Source organism: Dama dama, chromosome 4, assembly GCF_033118175.1.
Source record: "Dama dama isolate Ldn47 chromosome 4, ASM3311817v1, whole genome shotgun sequence".
Classification (NCBI taxonomy): domain Eukaryota; kingdom Metazoa; phylum Chordata; class Mammalia; order Artiodactyla; family Cervidae; genus Dama; species Dama dama.
The window spans coordinates 20,756,568-20,778,987 of NC_083684.1; the positions used below are offsets into that span (position 1 = coordinate 20,756,568).

Below are 22,420 nucleotides of genomic sequence, written 5' to 3' on the forward strand. Positions count from 1 at the left end.
CGTGAATTTTATTTCACACCATCTTCAACAATTGGGATGAAGGGTCACGCGTTCTTGGATTGGGAGGTGGAGGCCTGGGTCCGGGGATGGGACGCGCAAACTCCGCCGGTGTCGTGAGCCTCCCGACCGCAGGAGGCAGCAGAGAGCGAGGCGGATACAGTGTATCCAAAGCGGCGGTGGATACGCTGTAACACGCCCGGCGGGGAGGATACAATGTAACCCGGGCGGCGGTGGTCAGGTGAGCGGCGGGAGGGGAGCAGGCGGGGTTCTGGGTGGCGGGGACTCGGACGCTCGGGCCGCCGCGCCCCGGAGCCCGGGGAGCCTCTCTCTCGAAGCGGACACCGGGGCATAGGGGGAGAGAAACCCGGCCGAGGCCCAGGCCCGGGCGCAAAGCAGGATTCAGACTCCCGGGCAATCACCTGGGAGCAGAGGGGCTTGGGGACCTCAGCTGCCCCCATCCCGCTCTGTCAGGGTCTAGCTAGGAAGGCTGCCCCCGGGCACACTGTCACCCCTTCCAGCTGTCACCGCGCGCGTCTGTGGGATGCGAGAGGCCGGACGGGACCCCACGGCTGTGCCACCGTGTGCTGGGGCTGGACCACTCTGAGCCTGTTTCCTCATCTCTGAAACGGACAGGCCTGGTGGAAGACACCTGGCCCTGTGCGGAGCCACTTAGCGAGGGTCCCCAGAGTGTATGTTGCTGTTGTTGTTGTGGGTGAAGGTGGGGGAGGCCCTTTTGGGGTGGCGTCACCCAGAGGCGGGGGTGGACGCTGCCAAGCTTCAGTGGCAAGCAATCCTTAAAGGGACAGTAGCGGCCCTGCTCCCGGTGGGGTCCTGGAGGCCTCCTGATGGGCGTGAGCAGCTAGGGTACACCTTCACCCTGTCCCCTCTGGGGCGAAGTTTAGGGGCCTCTGGTGGGAGCCGGGTGATGACAGGACCTCTGGTGGCTGTGTCACAAGCAGAACAGGCGAGGCTGGTTCAGGCACATCTGAGCTTCAGCCCTGTGTTCCTCGGGGCCTGAGAGATGCTGGGCTTTGTTCTCAGGGTCCTCTAATTGCAAAGTGGTGGGCTCCTCACCCCGACCCTAGTGAGAGGAGGTCTCTGGAGAAGGGGAGACAGTGGACTAGTGGGTTTCCTGCATGCTGCTTGCTCAAGTGTCCACCTTCTGGCCTGCACCTCTCTGAAGTCAGGCCTGAATTTGGGGTGCAGAACTCTCTGTGGGGTGAACCTGGTGGGGTGGTGAGGGTTGCTATCGCTCTCCTCTGAGCCAGTTGCTGTGCACTTTGTCTGCTGGGCCCCTGTGTTAGGACCCCTTCTGGCTGCTCCTGGCATCCCCTTCTCCCTGGGAAATGGGGTTCTTTTAACTTTGGCTGGAGAGGAACTGAGGCTGAGAGAGGTCAGGTTACCCCAGTCACTCACTCACCCATGGCCTCTCTGCCTGGCCTACCCATCAGGAGCTTAATGAGAGATGCGATTTCCAGGAGGGCTTGTATCCCAGAGAAGGGCAGCTGAGCAGTGTTCCTGCCTTTGAGCTCCTCAGGCCATATTTTATTTTCTTTCTGACTAAGGCCTAAGAACCTGTGCATTTTATATATTTTTAAAAATTGAAATGTAGTTGATTTACAAAGTTGTGTTAGTTTCTGGTGTACAGCTGAGTGCTTCTGTTACAGATATAGATATCTTTTTCATGTTCTTGTCCATTATGGTTTATTACAGGATGTGGAATATATTTCCTTGTGTTATACAGTAAGATCTTCTTGTTTATACATCCTTTATATAATAGTTTGCATCTGTTAACCCCATAACCCCAATACAAACCCCACCCCCAACCACTTGGCAACCTCAAGTCTGTTCTCTACATCTGTGTGTCTGTTTCTGTTTTGCAGATAGGTTCACTTGTGTCATATTTTAGATTCCACATTTAAGTGATATCATATGGTATCTGTCTTTCGGACTTAGGGTGGTAATCTCTAGTTGCATCCATGTTGCTGCAAATAGCGTTATTTCATTCTTTTTTATGGCTAATATTCCATTGTGTATATCTGTACCACTCCTTTATGCACTCATTTGTTGATGGACAGTTAAGCTCTTTCCATGTGTTGGCTATTGTGAATACTGCTGTGATGGATGCTGGGTGCATGTATCTTTTTGAATTACAGTTTTCTCCAGGTGTATGCCGAGAAGTGGCATTGCATGATCATATTGCAAGTCTATTTCTAGTTTTTTTTTTTTCAGGAATATCATCCTGTTCTCTATAATGCCTCTGGCCATATTGTAAAATGCTGGGAGGTTTCTGAGGAGAGACCCATGGGGGTGGCTCCTGACCCTCCAGTCTTTTGGGGCTGGACTGATTGGCATGGGATGTCACTGCCATGCACCTGTGCTTCATCTCCACCCCTCCCCTGCCCCCACCCCAGGAGGCAGGCATTCTCCCTTATTTATGTGCAAGAAAATGCTCATGACCAGGAGAGGCAGCATTGTATCAGGCCTGTCTGATTCTTAGTAGTTACGATGATGACCATAATGTGCACCTGATATTTATTTCTGGCCAAGGGACTCAGAACTTTGTATTGACTCATTTAGATTGTAACTCTATACAGTGGATACTATTCTTGTCCCTGTTTGAAACATGACAACTCAAAAGCACAGAAAGGCTTAGGCATTTGCCCAAGGTCACACAGCTGGAGCTGGTAGAGTGTGGATTTGAGTAGGGCCATTTTGCCTGCTGATCACAGTCTGTTGGGGGTGATTAGTATGGATCTGTTTTGGCTGCAAGACACAGAAATCCTCCTCCTGATAACAGTAGTTTAAACAGAAGTTTATTTGTGTCTCAGTTGAATGAAGCCTGGGGGTGAGCAGCCCAGGGATTCCTCACCAGTTGGGAAGAAGGGGCTGGTGAGTACGGAGACAGCTGGGTCTCCCCTGCATTCTGGAGGCTTTCTTGGGTGCTGTGGTTCTTGTCGTCTGGGGAGGCGCTGGGCATCAGAGCCGAACACAGTGTGTGAGCTTCCCAGAGACCTCAGGTTATAAGGGAGATAGGGGTTTGGGCTCATGGCACCATGTCCTGCCCTGCTGTGACCAACAGGTAGCCGGTCTGCAGGTGCCAGTTCTACCCATTCAGAACTTCCAACCCCCATCCTTCCAGAGGCCAGAGAGGCAGACAGGTTCCACAGAGGTTGTGGGGGTCCCCGCCCAGGTGCAGGGCAGCACTAGGGGTGGAGGGTGGCCTCGGGCCATCGCCGCTGGCTCAGTTTTCCTTTCAGTGTGTGTGGGCACATAGGAATCATAGGATTGCCTTTTATAATTACAGATTATTTTAGACTGCAACCAGGTGTCAGCAGAGCATAGCCAACATCCGTGTCCTTCCTACAAAGTTTTGAAAACATCGTTCAACCGAACTCATTTTGTCCTTGAAGCAGAAAGAAGCTAAGGAATGTGGGTCAGCTAGTTAAGTGTGGGCCTCTGTCTCAGGAGCCACCAGCCCTGTGTGTCTGTGGTTTGCTGAACTCGCAGCTGTGAGCTCGGCGCTTGCTGCCTGTGTCCCTGGGCCCCGAGGTGTGGGGCCAGCTGTGGGCTCAGGTCACTTGGTGGTCATACAGCATTCAGGAGGCCTCTCCACAGGGCATGTTAAGGTGGGTCCTGCCCTGGGCCACACTGCAGGTGACAGGGCAGGCCTGAGCCCTGGCATCAGCACTGAGCCTTCTGCTGGCAGGGCTTTCGGGATGCTCTGACATGAAAGGAGCACCCTGGGTCCTGGGCGAGAGGGAGGCATTGAGTGTTGGCTGGCCAGGTGATGTGAGCGGGACCAAAGGGGCTCCATGCTGGAGGTCTGGCTGGGCACCCCCCAAGCCCTTCCTGCCCCATCGGTGACTTGGGCATCACTGTTCTCACTGAGGGGCCAGTCATGGGGGCTGGGTGAGGGGGCTGAGATGGCTTGGGGAGGGACTGAGGGGAGAGGCCGTGGTGTGGGGACATTTGGTCTGGACCCTCCAGGGGAAGTGAGAGGTGCCAGGTCTCCCCTCTGATACCTCAGGCACTGGAAAAGGGAAGGGGACCCCAGTGAACCTGGGTGCTGGACGCTCACTTCTGCTCTGCCCGGCTGTCCACAGGTGGGGTGCTATGGAATATGACGAGAAGCTCGCCCGGTTCCGGCAGGTCCATCTCAACCCCTTCAACAAGCAGCAGCATGAGCAGGGGGCTGGCGAGGAGGCCCTGGACATTACTTCTCAAGGTGGATGCAGGGGGTGGGGTTGTATAGGTGGTCTGCCCTGCTCACGCCAGCCCCCATCTTTTTAGATGGTTCCTCCCTGGGGGCATGCAGGCGGCTTCTTCACAGTTTAGACTGCTTCCCCCTGGTCCATCCTCAGGAGAATGAACACACCCCTGGGTGGGGATGTGTCACTATCTTGTCTGCCATGTCCCAGGGGCCACACACAGCAGGCACTCTCTTGGAGAACACTTAGGCCTCGAACTGAGAGCCGAGACCTGCAGGGTGAGAGGTCAGCAGGATGTGAGCCCTGAGACTGCAGACCGAGCCCAAGGGGTGCCCGAGTCCACACAGGGGCTCCCATGCTCTGGTGTGTAGCCCTCCAGAGGTCCTTCTCCAGTCCAGAAATGCACACACAAGCTGTGAGCCTTAGAAACTGGCGTTTCTGTAACCCCTGGTTTTGCACAGCTCCTGTCGGCACAAGGACACAGGGTCCTCTGCAGGTGCACACAGGGCTCACGCCGGAGCAGAGCCCTGCTTCCCTGGGTGTCTCTGTGGGCTCCCTGTTCCCCGAGGGCCCTACAGCCCCCTCCTGGGGTGGCGGGCCGACTCCTCTTTCTGCCACCCTTCCCACCTGCCCCGCTGCAGCGCGCCTGCCCGAGCTGCCTCCCGGGGAGCCAGAGTTCCGCTGCCCAGAGCGTGTGATGGATCTTGGCCTGTCTGAGGACCACTTCGCTCGCCCCGTGGTAAGGTTCAGGGTCTGTGGGTGGACGAGGTGACCCTTCCCCTCAGAGTGTGAGGAGCTGGCCACATCCATCTGAGCCAGGCCTCCTAGGCCTGGAGTCTGAGGCCTGCATAACACCCGGATCTCACCCTATACCTGTGTGCCGGCCTGTGGGAATGGGTTGGATGTGGTGTTTGGGAGCCTGGGCTCTGTCCTCCTGGGCAGCCATTCTCTCCCCTCCACACAGGATCCTACAAAGCAGATGTGGGGGTTGATTCTATCTGGGGACCTGGGGAATCCTGTCGTCTGTTGGGGGGTGAAGGCAAGGGTGGCCCCTGCCCACCACCAATTGCTTAGCTAGGCAGGGCCACTCCTGTCTGAGCTAGGTTTTGTTCCATGAAAACTTTGTGGGTTGTGTGTGTGTGTGTGTTTTTGTTTTTGTTTTTAATTAAAGGGCTCTAATAATTCCTTTAAAGGTTCAAAGTCTTTGCAAACTATCTCCAGCTGTTGTTTGAGAGAGATGTTATGGTAACATTCAAATAGGACTTTAAGATTCGCCTGAGTCCCCAGTTCTCTTTTGCTGGTCATGTGGCCTTTAACTTTACATTCTGCTAACATACACTCCTCTCAGTTATGTGTTTGAACCCTTATTTTGCACTCCTGCAGGCAGTGACACCCCTTTTTTGGGGTCTCAGCCCCCAGCTCTGAGACCTGGCCTGTCTCCTTGCCCAAGTTTAGGGCTTTGCTGGACCCGAGCCCAGGTCAGCCTGTGAGGTGCTGGGCCTGAGGGCAGGTGGCAGCCAAGGGTGTCTCTGAGCTTGGCGATTGAACCAGGGGCTACTTCCTCTCCTTCTTGACAGACAAGTGTCATTTCCCCTGCTTTCATCCAAGAGGAAGTTGTGTAGAAGCAAGCGAGATAGCATAGCCAGAAAAGCAACTGAATTTCTAAAAGAGGGAAGTTCTGTTTTGAAGAACACCGTGAGTTAGGTCTCCAGAGGCCCATGGGTGGACAGGTCCAGAGAGCGGGCAGGTGGTGTGGGCTGGGGCCTGCCTCTGCTGCTGATGGTCCTGGGCCTTGAGCAAGTCTTTGGGCCATTGGAGCTCAAGATGGGTGGGGAGATCTGTTCTGGGCCCAATGACACACAATCTGACTATCATCGTCCCCAAACTGCCCCCCACCATGTGAGCAGGGCCTGTTCCTGGCCTCTGATGTTCAGCAGCTTCGGCAGGCGATCCAGGAGTGCAAGCAGGTCATCCTGGAGCTGCCAGAACACTCGGAGAAGCAGAAGGATGCTGTGGTGAGGCTCATTCACCTTCGGCTGAAGCTACAGGAGCTGAAGGTGGGTGCCGGCCCACCCCCAACAGCAGCCAGAGCTGAACTGGAGGCTGGGGGAGTGATGGGCCCTCAGCCCAGCTCTGATGCCCGGGCCCATCTGGCAGCTACTGGCATTGGAGACCACAGGTCCCCCTTGTCTATTGCTCTGCTCTTCCCTGGCAAGTCCAGGACTGCCTCCACCAACCTGGGTCTGCTCTCAGCCAGCAGAAACAAAGCAGGGAGGGCAGTGAGTGCCCCTCAGTACTGCTCATGTGCCCTTGGCCCTAGTGTGACCCTGGAGCAGCACCTAGGTACAGAGGTGGTCTGTAATCTCAGTGGACCAGGCCTGACCAGGCACCCTGTTCTATTGTAAAGGGAGGGGTCTGTGGTAACCTCTGCTATGCGTGGTGCCTGGGAGATGCAGTCAAGGGGCTCATGTGCCCAGAAGGAGCTGTGACCCCTCCCTGGTCTCCTCCCTAGGACCCCAATGAGGATGAGCCCAACATTCGAGTCCTTCTTGAGCACCGCTTCTACAAGGAGAAGAGCAAGAGTGTGAAGCAGACATGTGACAAGTGTAACACAGTCATCTGGGGCCTCATTCAGACCTGGTACACCTGCACAGGTGGGCAGAGACCAGACTGCCCTTCTGGGCTGGCAGTCTAGGTCTCCGGGGAGAGGGGTTCTCTATCGTGTCCTCAGTATTTGCAGAACCCTGCAGTGTGTGGTGGGTGTAGCAAGAGTTGAGAGACCCAGGTGTCTGCCTTCCCTGGGCTCAAGTCCACTGGCCACATGTGACTCTTCAAATTTAAATTATTGAACATAGATAACTAGCTCCTCAGCTGTACTGTGCATGTTCCAAGTACACAGTAGCCATGCAAGGTTGGTGGCCACCCCACTGGACATTGTAGAGACACATCACTGTATTGGAGGTGCTGCTCTGGATGAGAAATCAAATGAGTCAATGATATGGTGTGTTAGAAATAGTGAAGAAGACTAGGGGAGGAACAAGCATGTCAGGGAGTGGGTTGCTGCTATTTTAGGGTGAAATGAAAAGGCTTCATGTGACATTTAATTAAAAAAACTTGGAGGTTAGGGGCAAACCAGGAGCATATCTGGGAAGGAACATTTCTGCAGGGGAGCTGTCTGTGCAAAGGCCTGTGGTCAGTGTGTGTCCAGTGTATTTGATGAGGAGCAGAGAGCAGCGTGGCATAGAGGTGCTTCAGAGGTGGCAGGGGGCTTTTCTCTAAGTGCACTGGGGCCATGTGGGTGGATATACTTAGGTTTTAACTCCAGCTGCTGAACTGAGTGTGGCATGGGGGAGGGAAAATGATGGCCTTCTGACCAGGGTGAGACTCCTGACAATCAGATGAGAAGGGCCAAGTGCAGCTGTAGCTGAAGGACTGGACATGGGTGTAAGAGAGGAGTCGGGATGACTTCCCAGTTTGTAGTCTCAGGAGGTTGAAAGACAGAGTCTCTAAAATCCGAGATGGGAAGCTGGGGTGGATTTGGGTAGGAAGAGCCGGGTTTTACTTAGATTGCTTGGCCTTGATCCCTTTGGGTATCCCAGTGGGCATGGCTGGTAGGCCCCTGAACTTTTGAGTCTGAAATCAGGGGAAAGGTGTGCACATACCTTCAGGGCAAGGCTTGGGGTGGGGACATTTGGGGACCTGCAGTGACACCTGCAGAGGCTCTTGGGTTGATCTGGGAAGTGGAGTGGAGCCCCCTTGGTGTCCCAGAAGCTGAAGGTCAGCCTGGGCTGCAGAGTGGCCCCCCTCCTAAGGGGCATGCTGTTGGGCCCCCATCCCAGGGTGTTATTACCGCTGTCACAGCAAGTGTTTGAACCTCATCTCCAAGCCCTGTGTGCGGTCCAAAGTCAGCCACCAGGCTGAGTATGAGCTGAACATCTGCCCTGAGGCAGGGCTGGACAGCCAGGATTACCGCTGTGCTGAGTGCCGAGCACCCATCTCTCTGCGTGAGTGCACCCGGGGTTGGGGGTGTGAGTGGGGCAGGGCGCAGGGCTGAGGGGAGCTGTTCTGGGCAGGGTGCCCTGCCATCAGCTGCGTGAGTAAATGGGAGGAATGTGCAGTTGAGCTCCTCTCCTTGGGAAGCCCCAAAAGACTGCTTTTGGCGCCTTTTCATGCCCTGCCCAAGCCGACTGAGGTTCCCCTAGGAGTCCCTGCAGGGCTGGGCTACAGACAGTCTCCCTCCTGTGACCGCATCGTCACAGAAAACCCACCCCATGGGAAGATCACGCTACACTCACGCTGTATGTCAGGCCTTCTTCCTAGAAACATACTGAGGTTGACTCAAGGGATTCCCCATCTACTGTCCCATTTTACTGATGAGAAATGGGAAGTGGGGCGATGTAGAAGAGGACGAGTGAGGGGCGGGCTGTGGTGGGGAACCCTTGTTGCAGCTGGGGGAGGGGACCTCTCAGGTCTCCCTGACTTTGGAACATCTCCTCCGCAGGGGGCGTGCCCAGCGAGGCCCGGCAGTGCGACTACACTGGCCAGTACTACTGCAGCCACTGCCACTGGAACGATCTGGCTGTCATCCCAGCGCGTGTGGTGCACAACTGGGACTTCGAGCCGCGCAAGGTGCGGAGAGAGAGAGAGCGGGAGCGAGGGGTGCAGCCCTGGGTATTGGGCGGGGCGTGGTTGGCCGGGGGCGTGGCCGAGCGCTGGGGGCCATGGAGGGTGGCTGCGGGGGCGGGTCAGGGCACGGGCTGCGTGGGGCGGGGCCTCAGAGTGGGGCAGAGTGGGGCGGGGCCGAGACAGGGCGGTGCTGCTGGGGAGCGCAGAGGTGCCAGCATTCCACCCCTCCCGCCCAGGTGTCCCGGGGCAGCATGCGCTACCTGGCGCTGATGATGTCGAGGCCAGTGCTCCGGCTCCGGGAGATCAATCCTCTGCTGTTCAACTACGTGGAGGAGCTGGTAGAGATCCGCGTAAGACAGGGGAGGGGCAGGCGTGGGGCAACCCTGCTCTCCCTTCGCAGCTGTCTGAAAGGAGAGATGCGTCGCTGGGTGCCCCCCTCTCCTATTGTCCTTTAAGTTAAAGTCGCTAGAGCAACTGTCCAGTCACAGTACGAAATAGGACGCTAGGCTCAGAGGTAGTTTGAAATTTTCTAGTAGACACAGTAGAAAAATGAGGTGAAGTTCATTTCAGTGGTGTCTTTTATTTCGTGCACTTTATTGGGATAAATCGCGTGGCGTTTCTGTCTTGCATTAGTCTGCGTCCCAGTGTGTATTGTCAAATGCAGCCTCACATTGGCCCAGCCACATCTGGTTGGTGTTCTGAGTAGCTGTGTGTGACTGGGGGTCCTCTCTTTGGCACTCAGCAGAGGGCGGGGTGGGGTGTGCCTCGGGCCTGTGCAGAGAGGAATGGGACTTGTTGAGGAGGAGCTGAGGCACAGGGCCGCTGGGCTGAGGAAGGGATCTGGGTTCAAATGGGCAGTCTGGATGTGAGCTCAGGTGCTCCTGAGGTGTGTGTGCACATGTGGAGTGGGGCGGGGAGCAACTATGCATGAAGGAAGCTTAGGGTCCTGCCTGGCAGGGAAGCTGTGGCTTGACCTTGAGCTCGGCTGGAATGCACTTGTGGTCCTCTACTGACCCAGAGTTTAAAGTGACAAAGCTTCCCACAAAGCCAGCCCCCACCCCCCACCCCCACTGGCCACGCAGACATGCCCAGCACAGCCCCTGCTCTGGCCAGAGATGCCCACTTGCCCCTCTTGTCCACAGAAGCTGCGCCAGGATATCTTGCTCATGAAGCCATATTTCATCACCTGCAGGGAGGCCATGGCAGCGCGCCTGCTCCTGCAGGTCAGTCCACCCACCCCTGGAGTAGAGGAGGGGTGGGATGGGGAAGGGGTCCTCCAGGAGGGCAGGAAACAGACCAGGATCGTGAGGGGAAGGCTTGATACCGTGCGTGTGCTGTGCTGTCAGCAGAGGGTCTCCACACTGTCCCAGGGAACACCAGGGCTACCCACAAAAGTGCTCACCGCTTCCGTCAGTATGAGAGGCACTGAGAGAGTGGGCTGCCCTGCAGCCTTCACGGGACCCTCCACGGAATGGACCCAGGGAGGGCTGACCACAGGACACTTTGAGGCTCACCTGCTTACTTGTTTGCAAGCACTCACTGGGTGCCTGCTGTGTGCCGACGGTGTTCTGGGTCCTGGGGAGCAGCGAGCAGGGCGGGTGGGACCTGGCCCTCACCTAGGAGTGCACTGTCCGGGTTGGGCCGACGGGAAGAGTAGGAAGCAGTGCATTGGGTGGTGAGATGTGTGGACAAGATAAAGCCGGGAAGACGGCTCTGGGCAGGCGAGGGCCCCAGCCTGGTGGCTCTGGGTTCACATGGCCGCCTGCGCCTGCAGCTCCAGGACCGGCAGCACTTTGTGGAGAACGATGAGATGTACTCGGTGCAGGACCTGCTGGACACGCACACGGGCCGGCTGGGCTGCTCGCTAGCTGAGACCCACACGCTGTTTGCCAAGCACATCAAACTGGACTGTGAGGTGGGTCCTCACAAGCCAGGTGGGGAGGCGGGAGGGCGGCTTGGGAGGATGTGCCCCCCAACCTGGGAGTGGGCACTGACCTCCTCGCCTTGCCTGCAGCGGTGCCAGGCCAAGGGCTTTGTGTGTGAGCTCTGCCGGGAGGGTGACGTGCTATTCCCCTTCGACAGCCACACGTCTGTGTGCGCCGACTGCTCTGCTGTCTTCCACAGGTCTGTGTGAGCGACTGCCTCTGTAGACGGTAGATGACAGGTGTGGGAGAGACAGGTGCTGGGAGTGTCGGGTGGGGAGAGGCTGGGGCTTGACCTTTGCCACCTGGTTTCAAATCCTTGTGCCTCCATCCTGAGGTGTGAATTTAGACTCTGATGTGCGAGACTCAGCTGTAGTTCCACTGGGGAGAAGCCCCCAGGGCCTGGGGAAGGTGCGCAGCCCAGGTCCCCATGTCCAGCTCCTTCCTTTCTTCCTGGGACTTTGGTTTACTGAGGCTGAAGCTTCCTAAGCTCTCTAGTTTTTATGATTTTTTTTTTTCAAACATCCCTAGGCCACAAGAAATACCCAACAGTTTTATTTATTAAGTACTTAGGTTCAACAATGGAAGCATTTATGTCCTAAAGACTTGTGGGTGTTTGGAAGAATGATACACAGAAGTGGGAAGAAGATATTTGAACTCTTTAAGTACACTTACCAGTAGGCTTATGCCTATGGAGCCCACACAGCTTGTCACACTAGGCTCAGATGGGACCCCACCATCCTGTTTCTGTCCACATTGGATTTTCCTGGCACTTGCTGTTTCTCAGAGTGACCCGCAACCTCATAGGTCAGCAGAGCTGGACTGCGGTCTCAGTAAGGACTGTAGCAGAGAGTGTTGTTGAAACTCTGAGCTCCTTTGAGCTGGCAGTTTGTGTGGTATCCTGTCAAATGTTGCTGTGCCCCCTTCAAAAATTTAAGCTGCTATGGGGACCGTGTGCACCTCCACAGAGCCCTTGGTGGGGGGGCGGGGGGTGCTTTACATGGTAGTGGGAACAGGTCAGGGAGGGGAGTCACTAAGAGGGTTAGAGTGTACCAGGTGATAGGTGTGGCCCCTGGGGGTGTCTGTATGGAGGAATGGGATACAGGCCTGGCCGGCACACCTGGGTGAGACTGCTGCAGGCTCCTGTCTGTTCAAGGAGTATTGTGAAGACTCAGGGTTACAATTCTACTTGTGGAGCCCCCTCTTCACGGCCATTCCTGTCTCCCCCAGGGACTGCTACTACGACAATTCCACCACGTGCCCTAGGTGTGCGCGCCTCACCCTGCGGAAGCAGTCGCTCTTCCGGGAGCCTGGTCCAGACCTAGACGCCTGAGCAATGGAAGCTCTTCTAGGCCTGTCTGTCCTGCTGGTCGTTGCCACAGTGAAGGTGTTTCCTGTACTCTGGAGACCTAGGGTCCGGCCCCTGGACCCCCCTACTGCTGAGCCAGCACCACCAGGACCATCGTCCCCTGGCGTGTGTTGGGGCTTGGGGCAGCTGTTTTTTGGGTGGGCTGCTGTGAGGACCAGGACGTGCACCCTTCCTTCACTGCAGAGCTTTGAGGGTCAGGTGGGGGGAGCATCCTTCACCTCTCCTTTGGTCAAGAGCCCCCCCACCCTACCCTGCCCACCTTGGGACCAAGGCTGCTGGGCCCTGGCTACCCTGGAAATCCTGGAAGCCTTCTGGGGAGTGCTGACAAGACTGAGGATGCAGTCTTAGCCTGACTTTTACCTGTGGTGGACGGTATGGGTTCTACTTGGAGGCCCCTCCCCCAGCTCCTTGCCTCTTTGAGGTCCCCTGGTTGCCCCTGGCTGGGGCTGTGTTCATCACTATCTCCTGAGGGCCCTGCCCCCACCCCCGGGTTCTCTCTCTGGGGCCTCTGCCGGCAGGACCATTCCAGGGGCTACTGGCTGCCGTGGAGATCTCACCTCCTAACCGCCCCTGCCTTGGCCCAGCCCAGCTCACTCTGGTGCTTCATCCAGCGAGGATGTGTGCTTCCAGGTATCCGGCAGGACCGTGCCCCTGGCAGGTCAAGGTTAGGTGAGAGGGCTAGGGGACAGGAGACCTGGACTGAGTGTGCCTATGGAGGGCTCCGAATCACTCGGAGACCTCCCAACTGGGGCCTTCTGTTTGGGGAACTGAGATCAGGCACTAGAAATACTTGCTCGGGGGAGCACCAGGCAGGACTCATGGGGTGTGGGAGGTCCTGCCACCAGTGGGCAGAGAGAGCCAGGCATGGAGGACTGACCCAGTGGGGAAGATGCATTTGTGGGGACCATCCAGGGGAAGGCTGCCCTGGCCTTGCTGGCCTTCTCCTTGCCCTGGACTGTGCTTGGCTGTTGACATCTGGGGCTGACACACACATGTGGCGGCTGGTGGGCAGGAGGCAGTCACCTGGACATCCATCACCTTTTATTGGGAAGTGCAAGGAGAGGCTTGGCCAACAGGGAGGCCAGCTGAGCCAATGTGGGGGGTGGGTAAGGACAGTGCCAACCCCTCCTTGCCCCTCTGCACCCCAGGGAAGCCCTGCCCAGGGGCTTTAGGCCACCCTCTGACTGTGCTGGGCTGTTCAGCATGTCACTGTGGGGAATTGGTTCACATGGGGCCACCCTGCTTCCCATTCTTGGGTCTAGGGGGTTAAAGGCTAAGTGCCCTCTTCCTACACCTCCAATCTGTACATCTCACCGCGGCATCGCATTTCTGTCCCAGGGATCCTGGCTTCTCCCAAATGGACTGTGTAATCAGCACTGTGTTATTCCAGTTGCAGTCACTGTGTCCATAAGAAATGTCAGTAGCCATTTGTTGGGCAAGGTTGGCTCTTTTTTTTAAACTTCCTCCCACATCATGTCGTCTTCTCATCTCCCTTCTGGGTGACAGATTCTTGAAACAGAATCATGTGTAGGTCTTTCTGAGACCAACAGTAGCCAGAACCCACTGAGGAACCAGTTAGCATGGGCAGGCCTCCCAGGAGAGCTGTGGGCTGGGCGCTGGGGACGGGGCGGGGTTTGCTGCAGGGTTACTCAGAGCCCACAGGCCCCCTCCCACATGGTCAAGTGTAAACTGGGCACCTGACCTTGGCATCAGTGTGCTGACACCTCTAGGCTGTGCTAAAGCACACCCTCTGGGGTTGTTTGGGTTCTAGGAAGTGCTGGGCCCAGCCTGGCTCCGTAACAGAACTTATGTCTTCTCTCCTGAGTCCTCCCAGAGGGAAGACTGTCATGTTAACTCAATGTAAGCAGTGCCGGTCCCAGGTCTAGCTCCCAGAAGCCCCTCTGGTCTTCAAGTTTGACTCACTGAAAGGGCGCTTGGAGCTCAGGAGAACCCAAAAGCCCCTCCCAAATGACATTCAAACCTGTGTGTATGTACATTTCTCTCTGGTTTTGAGGATGATCTCAAAGAAACATCAGGGGTGTGCTGCACAAGGCCGGGGGTGGGGGAAGGGTGTGTGTGGGCTGTCTGTGGGCCCACGCTGGTGCCTCCACTTCAAACAACTAAAGCCACACTTTGGTATCAGAGGGGGCATGCAGTCTCCACCCACCCACTTTAGGTATGAGGATGAGTTTTTCTTAAACTTTAAATTTTAACAGCTGTAGGTTTACAGAAGTGCTGCAAACACATTCCCAGGTACCCATCTCCTGGATTCCGTGAATGTTAACATTTTCCCCATTTGCCTTACTCTTTCTCCACACACTTTCCTTTGAACCATCTGGTGGAAGTTGCAGATGATGCCCCTTTGCCTCTAAGTGCTCCTGTGTTACCCCAGCAAGGACATGCCTCCCACAACTACGGTGCGGTCACTGACATCAGGATGCTCACATGGATGCTGACCATAAAGCCTACAGCAAGCTGTGTTCAGATTCAGCTACTTAGTTGCCATGTCATTTTAGCCTTTAATCTGGAAGGGTTCAGGACTCTGACACAGAAAATCACAGATAAATTATTCTGAAGACTTTCCATCAGTGAGGGTTTTTCCGACTGGACTTGGGCTTTGCCCTTTTGGTGGGAATTTCACAGAAGTGACACTGGGTCCAGTTTGTCATCTGTCCTACTCAAAATGCTCTGGTCCACTGGTCTGTCAGTGGACTGACATCTTCCTGGCACTCTTTAGGCACTTTCTTTCTAGCACAAGAAAGTGTTCCAGGCTTAGTTAGAAATTGCCCCAGTCCCAGCCCTGACACCAGTCAGTTCTCTGAGGAGCCCTGGAACCTTCTGGTGGAGGGCGGACGTGATAGTTCGGTGTGCTCACTTCTGGGCTGATCACTGCCCATAGGTTCTTTCAGTAGTGTGGAAATAGTACTCCTTATCTATTTCTTTTCTGGTCTGTAAGCATTAAAAACCATGAGTTCACAGTGAAACTTCCAATTTCAAAACAACACGAGTCATTCTTTCCCTTTTTCATGTTTATTATTTCCTTGCTCGACAGTGAGTGAAAAAGCTGGCTCCCTTATCCAGAGTACACGTATTTGCTCAGTCCAACAGTGCATAGAAAGCACCTTTGGGACTGCTCACTTATGCTAGTGAGAAACAAGGCTACTCATGAGCCTTTAATATTTGTCTATAGCCTGAGGGCATACAGTCAAAAAGTACTTGCTTTTGCTTCTTCATTGTGGCTGTGCAGTTCCTGTGAAATATGGTTCTGTTCAGGTAGTCCACTGCTTTATTTTCCCATCCTTGTTAACTTTTGTTTGTGCAGTATATTAACATGGTCCCCGAAGTCAGAACTTCACAAAAGGTACAAAAGTTACATCTCATCCCACCCATGGAACCAATCTCTTTAGTCTGATTTCTCTCACCTTTGTTTCTTACTGTACAAATGAGTACGATGTATGCATATTTTCTCACTTCCCCGTCTTCCTTCCACAAAAGGTAGCATACTTTACTCCTGATGTTGCTTTTTTTCTATTAACAATATATCTTGGAAACCACTCCACATCAGTTGAGTTCTTCCTTGTTCTTTTGTTATTGTAGTTATCATCACTTACAACTGTCTAACTCTCCATTGTCTGCAAGTGCCATTTCATATTTGACTTTTTACATGAGACTCTTCAGGCTATTTCCTAGGTTTTGCAGTTGCAAACAAGGCTGCAACAAAATTCATGCATCTGTAGTTTCTTTTGTTGGAAGTGTATCCTCCTAAAAGTGGGATTGTTAAATCAAAATAAATATATTTTGTATTAGTGCTTGATGCTCCTCTGTAAGGGATGTACAAGTTTGTGTTCCCACCAGCAGTGAACGAGGGTGCCTGTGACCCCACAGCCTAACCAGTGGTGTGTAGCCATACTTTTGATTATTGCTGATCTGAATAATGAGAAATGGTATGAGTGTTGTTTCATCTGCACTTCTCTTATGTTTGAAGAGCTAATTTACTTGCTTTTGAATTATATCTTCTGTTTACTTTTCTATGGGGTTTTTGTATTTTCTTCTCAATCTTTAAGAGTTCTTCACATATCAGAGATATTAACCCATTATCTGTGAGAAATTTTCTTCCAGTGTGTTGTTTGCCTTTGACTCTGTTTGTAGTGTTTTATCCTCATGGAAAAGTTTTTATTACATTTTCATATCATCAAATTGATTAATCTTAAATTTCATCTGGACTTTGAGTTACAGAAGATCTTCCTGATCACCCATGGGGAAGAGGCATATATCCATGGGTTGTGTAGCACCTGTATTGTTTCAGCTTTTACATTCAAATCCCTCATCTGTTTGTTTATTCCTGTGTATGCTGTGAGGTGTGAACTAACTAGCTTTTGCCAAATTTTATCTAGCTGTCCTGCACTATTAAAAAAAAACACCTATCTGTATCTACTTCTGGACTCTCTATTGTATTCTACATGTTTGAGTACCTCTTTGATTCAATCACAGGTTTTATAGTGTGTTTCAATGTCTAGCAGGGCTGGTCTCCTCATTGTGTGTTTTAAATAACTCTTCCTGGATTTTCTTTCAGTCTTCTTAAAGCACATATTTAAGCACAATTTCAGTAACAAGATGTGATGCTCTTTAGTGTCACAATGAACGTACCAGAAGCAGGGTTTTCAAGGATGTTAAACATCTGGAAGCCGAGACTTGGCCAGGTGTCACCCAGGAGGTTGCCCTGTTGTGTCTGGTCTTCCTGCCATGGAGTGTGTTGTGTACCGAGGTTGCCTAGGAGAGCTGTTTGGAGCGCGGCTCCTTCTCACTGTACAGCTCCCTGTAGCAGCTTATTGCATCATTGATTGCTCTTGAAACTTGCAGTTTCCACGCGGCATCAGGGCTGTTACTGGTAAGGACCTGCAAGCCGGTCTCAAAATGTGAGAAGGCTGCTGACAGCTCCCGTGTGGTTAGTTGGCGCAGGGCAGGGGCAGCCTCTTCACCCTCCTCCTCCTCTCCTGCGGGCTCCTGCTCTAGCTGCATCAGCTCCTCATTTGAGAGACCCTCATCGTGAGACTGCAGCAGCTGGTCCACATCAGCTTCTCCCACCTCTCCAACAGCCACACTCTTGGCAAGGATCACAATATCTTGTTGAAGCTGTGCAATGCCATCTGTTTGGGAAGCACTCTGGAACTGAACACACTCAGGCCAAATCTTCTTCCACACACTGTTCATTGTTGCTGGTGTGAGCTCCCCCCAGGCTATTGCAATGTTGTCCACAGCATCCACAATGCTGTAGTTTCTCCAGAACTCCCTGATCTCTGCTGTATCCTCCCCATCTGTTGCTTCTAGGATGTGCTCAAAAGTCCTTCTTAGGTAATGAGCTCTGAAGGCAGAGGCTACACCTTGACCCATGGGCTGGATCGAGTCAGCTGTGCTGTCATGAAGATATTCCACTCTTACATTATCAGACAGATCACTCAGATTGACTGGGTGGCATGGTGCCTTGTCTAAGATGAGCAGGGCTTTGTTGGTCAGGTTGTTTTGGGCACAGTATTTCTCAATGGCAGGGCAAAAAAAGTACGTGAACCATTCATGAAATATGCTCCTGGTTGCCCAGGCCTTTCTGCTTGAGCGCCAGATCACGGGCAGATTGGGCTTGGAGTACCCCTTCAGAGCCTTGGGGTTTTCTGAGTGGTACACCAATAGGGGTTTCAACTTGAAGTCCCCAGCTGCGTTGCCACCAAGAAGCAGCATCAAGCGATCTTTGGATGATTTAAATCCTGGCTCAGCTCTCTCTTCTACAGAAAGAAATGTTCTTTCAGGCATTCTTTTCCAATAAAGACCTGTCTCATCCACATTAAAAACTTGCTGGGGGGTGTACTCACCTTCCTGAATGATGCTCTTCAGTATTTCTGGATATTCATCCTCCTTGGCAGGAGCTGAGATGTTCATCTTGAAGTGGGGCAAACGGTGGCGTTCCTTGAATCTCACAAACCACCCTTTACTTGCAGTAAACTTTTCTGTTTGAGAGCTTTCACCTTGCTCACGCTGTAAGTCATCAAACAAACTCTTGGCCTTCTTCTGAATAATGGTGACACTCAGGGGCACGTTTCGCTGGCTCTGGTCTTCGAGCCACACACGCAACAACCGCTCCATGGTCTCCATGACTGCACTTCGGTAACGAGTCAACCGGGAGGCTCTCAGAGGAGTGGCTATTTGTGAACTCGCTTTGATTTTGTCTTTATTATCTCTGATGGTCGCCACTGTAGAGACAGCAAGGCCTAAGGCCTTTGCGATCTGGCTGAGCTTCTCACCCACTTCAAACCGTCTTAACACTTCTAACTTCACGTCGAGGGTGATTGCTTTCCGTTCCCTTTTGGCACTCCGGATGACTGCGGCGTTTAGGGACCTTTTCCCAGGCATCTTTGCCGCCGGTATGTACTAACCACAGCAGTCTCAGGGCGAGAAAGCCTATGGTTACTCCAGGCCCCCTCGCAGAATTTGGGGAAGAGAAAGTGGGGCTTCCCGGAGGCGCAGGATGACGACACGGGGGATGTGACCGGGTCAGCACAGGCCGGCCCACGACACAGCCCAGGACAGGGCCGGTTCCTTCTGGGTTCCAGGGAGTCGATCAGAGCGGCCAAATCCCTGGACAGCAGGACTGGGTTTCCGTGATGCAGAAAACAAAACTCCGTGAGGGGCGGTAATACCGCACAGCACACGCCGCCCGGGGGTCTTCGGTTCCTTAGTAACCGGTTCCCAGCGCTGTACCTGGACCACAAGGAGCCGGCGGACAGGGCGGGGCGGTGTACGCCGCTTCCCAAGGAGGACTCCAGATTTAAAGTAAGTCTAAAGGCTGTCTCCTCAGCACCTCGCCCGCGTCTGCCACCGTAGTGCAGGTGGCGCAAACGTTCAGGTCCGAGTCAGGCCGGACAGCAGACACCTGAGGCGAGGTCCCCCATAAGCGCCTTGGCCTCACCGCGCATGCGCGAGACCCCGAGTTACGCTGGAGGTGTGGTGCCCTATGACCTACTCGCCGCCGCACTGCGCGTGCGCGCGCCGGAACGGCGCGAGGTCTGAGGGGGAATGTCGCAGCGGCTGGTGGCGGCGGCCGGCAGCAGGGCGGTGGCGGGGCCGCTCGCCGTGCTGTGGCGGTGCGGCCTTGGCCCACGAGGGGGCAGGACGTTCGGGGCAGGCGTGAGGGCGCTCGGAACCGCTCAGCAGGTGAGCGGGGAGGCGCAGCCGGCCGGTTTCAGCGGGCGGTGGTCGCTCTCGACGCCGCGGTGACGCCATCCACGTGCGCCGCCGGCGCGGGGAGCGGGTGAGGGAACCAGGTGCGCGAACCCGAGCTCCAGAAGCGGAGGCGCATCGGCGGCGACCACAGTTCCGGCCAGCTGGCTGGCCCCGGGGCTCCAGCCCTTCCCAGCGGCTGAGGCGGCTGCCGCTAGCCCGAACAGGTCTCCATCTGCTTTCCTTCCTGTGGCCTCTTACGCCCTTTTCTTTGAAAGTTCCCTCAACCTCTCAGTGCCCCGCTCACTGCCCCTGCAGACTTGTTCCCCGCTCCCAAGAGCCGCATTGAGCGAATTGCCCTTGTTCGGCTGTGAGCCTACCTTGTCTTCGACTCTCGCTCCGACTGCGAGGGGGTAGCCTCCTGGGCTCAGAGGTGATACCACTTCTGCTCAGTGTCACAGGGTTGTTCTCCGTCATGATACAGTTTTGTAAAGTGTTACGTGTTTTTGATTCAGACAGCATTCGTCGAGCCCAGTTCTACACTGTAATCATAGCTAACGTTGTTTGAGGGGTTTCACGCTGATGACTCTACAGGGACTGTCTCATTTAAGCCTTATACCCGTCCGGCAGGTAGGCGCTGCACTAAACCCTGTTCTATAGGAGAGGAGACGCTAGAGCATAGCTAGTCGGATCTCCGCTTTTAGATACCTCTGTATTGTACGCCTTCCTCTGGGTTAGATTCTCTGAAGTAGACCATATTTTAAGGTTTATTTTTGTATTGAGCATCCCAGGGGGACAGTGATCACGTTGATTTCTTTTGTGGCGGACTGATGTGGAGCCTCTGGATTCTGGTCAGAGAAAGCTGTCTTGGTTTCAGGCAGTATTGAAAGAGGAAGAAGGGGGCCCATGCATTTGTTTTCTGTCCTGTTTCCAGGAGTGAACTTTTCCTTCTTAGCTCTTCATTTTGGGGACGGTGCACTGTCAGTTTGATTGTTTTGGCAATATCAGTGAAAGGAGAGCCCTTCATCTGTGGCCACGTGGCAACTCAGCATTGCAGGGGACTGTTCAAGTTGTTAGCTGGATGGAATGCAGTGATTAAGGGGTGCAACACAGGTATGTCATTAGGCACTGACTTCCATGGAGCTCAGTGGTTTTAGTTAGGAAAGGAGGAAGTTGGATGATTTTTGAGTTCCTTCCCAGACAGAGCTGTTCCTCTATGGAGTCTATTAGCCACGGCATCTCATCTGGAACAGATGTGCACTCTCCTTTGAGGGACTTGAAGGCTTAGACCGGGCTTGGGAAGGCTGGGGATGAAGTCACAGTTTGCCTTCTGTTTAAAAGAAGTGCCGGAGCAGTCAGCACTCCTCAAGGGGAAGCTTATATTTTGGATGCTTCTCACAGTTACGTTTTTATTGACTGAGCTTCCTACATTGTCCATTCCACTCCAGAAGGAGAACCAGACGACAACATGTAGGTAGCGTGTTAGGAGGTATGAAGGAGAAGGAAACAGAACAGAGGGAGTAGACAGTGAAGAGAAGGGTGGAGGAGGATGAGTGCCACCCTATGAGAGGTGGGGTAATTGACTCCTGAAGGATGTGAGGCTTGAGCAGGAGCTGCCAGCAAATTTGCAAGCGCCTGCTGGGGCTGCATCTGTGTGCATCTGAGACACAGGCCGGAGTCACCTGACTCATGACCTGACAAAGAAAGGACAGTGGCACTTTGCCCGTTACGGGAAGACTGCTGTGCACAGCTTCACATGCTGGCTTTGTATATCCAGACACCAAGAATGGGTGGTAGACCCCTGTCTTTGAGAGCTGCATCTGACCTACTGTGGTCCCCTAAGCAAATCAAAACACTAAGTCGTGAAATAAAGGAGTAGGATGTTTCTCAAGATTTGAAGGCCTGAAGATCATACTTTGTCTTTCTAGGGCTGGAGACCTCCTAACACTTCTAGGAGCCCCAGCTCCCTCTCTGGGGAGCTGCTGGGGAAACCCTGGGGGCTGGGTGCCAGAGCACTCATTACATACCACTGGCTCCCAGTCACCTTACCTCAGGCCCTCGCCATCCTCTCTGGACTTCTGCGTTTTCCACCCCCCACGGGAGGGCCTCGAGGAGCAGAGGAGCCCAGGACTATCTTCTTCTGTGGGCCTTTGTCTAGGCCTTCCCTCACGGTGACAGCCTTTGTGACATTACGTTCTGGTCCCCTTGTGCATGGTGACTTGCTATGTGTGGGGAGGGGACACTCATGGAGCAAAGGCTCCAGGAGCCTCATCACCATTACTGCTGTGTCTCCTTCCTGAGCCCCTTGTGTACGGTTTTTCCGGATTTCAGTATCATTCTCATGGCTTACCTGAATTTTTAGTGCTCTGTGGCCTCTGATAAGGATGTGTGAACAATCCAAATCTTTGGTTGGGGTGTTTTTTTAAACCATTTGTTAACAGACCCTTTTAAAAAAGAATTTTGTTTATTTTTAATTGGAGGATAATTGCTTTACAATAATGTGTTGGTTTCTGCCCTGCATCAACATTTAAAACAGTTTTTAAAAAAGTATTTGTTTCTGTTGGCTCTGCTGGGTCTTCATGGCTGTGCAGGGGGCTACTGTCTAGTTGTGGTGCAAGGGCATCTCGTTGCAGTGGCTTCTCTTGTTTCAGAGCATGGGCTCTAGAGCCAGGTCTCAGTAGCTGTCCACAGGCTTATTTGCCCTTTGCCTTTCTGGACCAGGGATCGAAACTGTGTCCCCTGCATTGGCAGGTGGACTCTTAACCAGGGGACCACCAGGCAAGTCCTGGTTGAGGTTTTTTTGGCTACAGTTAATACTAAGTGACTGTGCTTAGAGCTGGTTTTTTTACTGTGGTGGCGTCTGTTGTGCTCGTTTTTCCTATAATGGCTTTTGACCTATGATAGTGAGAAACCAAAATTGTCTTTCATCCTGTTTTTAACTGATGTTAAGTATTGTTAATAGCTTATGGTAATAAAAACTGTCATTTTCCTTTTTGAGAACTCAAGAAAATACAGGGTTTCTCAGGTGGTGCTGCCTGCCAGTACAGGAGACATAAGAGATGTGGGTTCAATCCCTGGGTCAG

General features: G+C 53.7%; 3 protein-coding genes across 5 annotated transcripts in view; 2 read left to right on the forward strand and 1 right to left on the reverse strand.

The window, feature by feature from the left end:
- On the forward strand, nt 1-16,558 carry DEF8 (differentially expressed in FDCP 8 homolog). The gene is made up of 12 exons (XM_061138418.1): nt 1-238; nt 4,107-4,228; nt 4,853-4,950; nt 6,119-6,268; nt 6,724-6,865; nt 8,051-8,215; nt 8,713-8,840; nt 9,074-9,187; nt 9,980-10,060; nt 10,612-10,752; nt 10,852-10,961; nt 11,990-16,558. Exons 2-12 carry the CDS (start codon nt 4,117-4,119, stop codon nt 12,090-12,092), a joined length of 1,344 nt encoding a protein of 447 aa, XP_060994401.1. The 5' UTR covers nt 1-238; nt 4,107-4,116; the 3' UTR covers nt 12,093-16,558.
- Nucleotides 16,298-18,890, reverse strand: LOC133053934 (tigger transposable element-derived protein 1-like). The gene has a single exon (XM_061138417.1). The coding sequence runs from the start codon at nt 18,528-18,530 to the stop codon at nt 16,899-16,901; it is 1,632 nt and encodes a 543-aa protein (XP_060994400.1). The 5' UTR covers nt 18,531-18,890; the 3' UTR covers nt 16,298-16,898.
- LOC133053933 (AFG3-like protein 1) overlaps nt 18,802-22,420 on the forward strand; it is a 21,111-nt gene continuing 17,492 nt past the window's right edge. For 2 of the 3 annotated variants that reach the window (XM_061138412.1, XM_061138413.1), the window contains exon 1: nt 19,173-19,331. In XM_061138412.1, the coding sequence (XP_060994395.1) occupies nt 19,194-19,331 (138 nt within the window). In that variant the 5' untranslated portion in view covers nt 19,173-19,193. Of the gene's footprint in view, nt 18,951-19,172; nt 19,332-22,420 lie in introns of those variants that run through there. The other variant, XM_061138415.1, reaches the window with a different exon arrangement.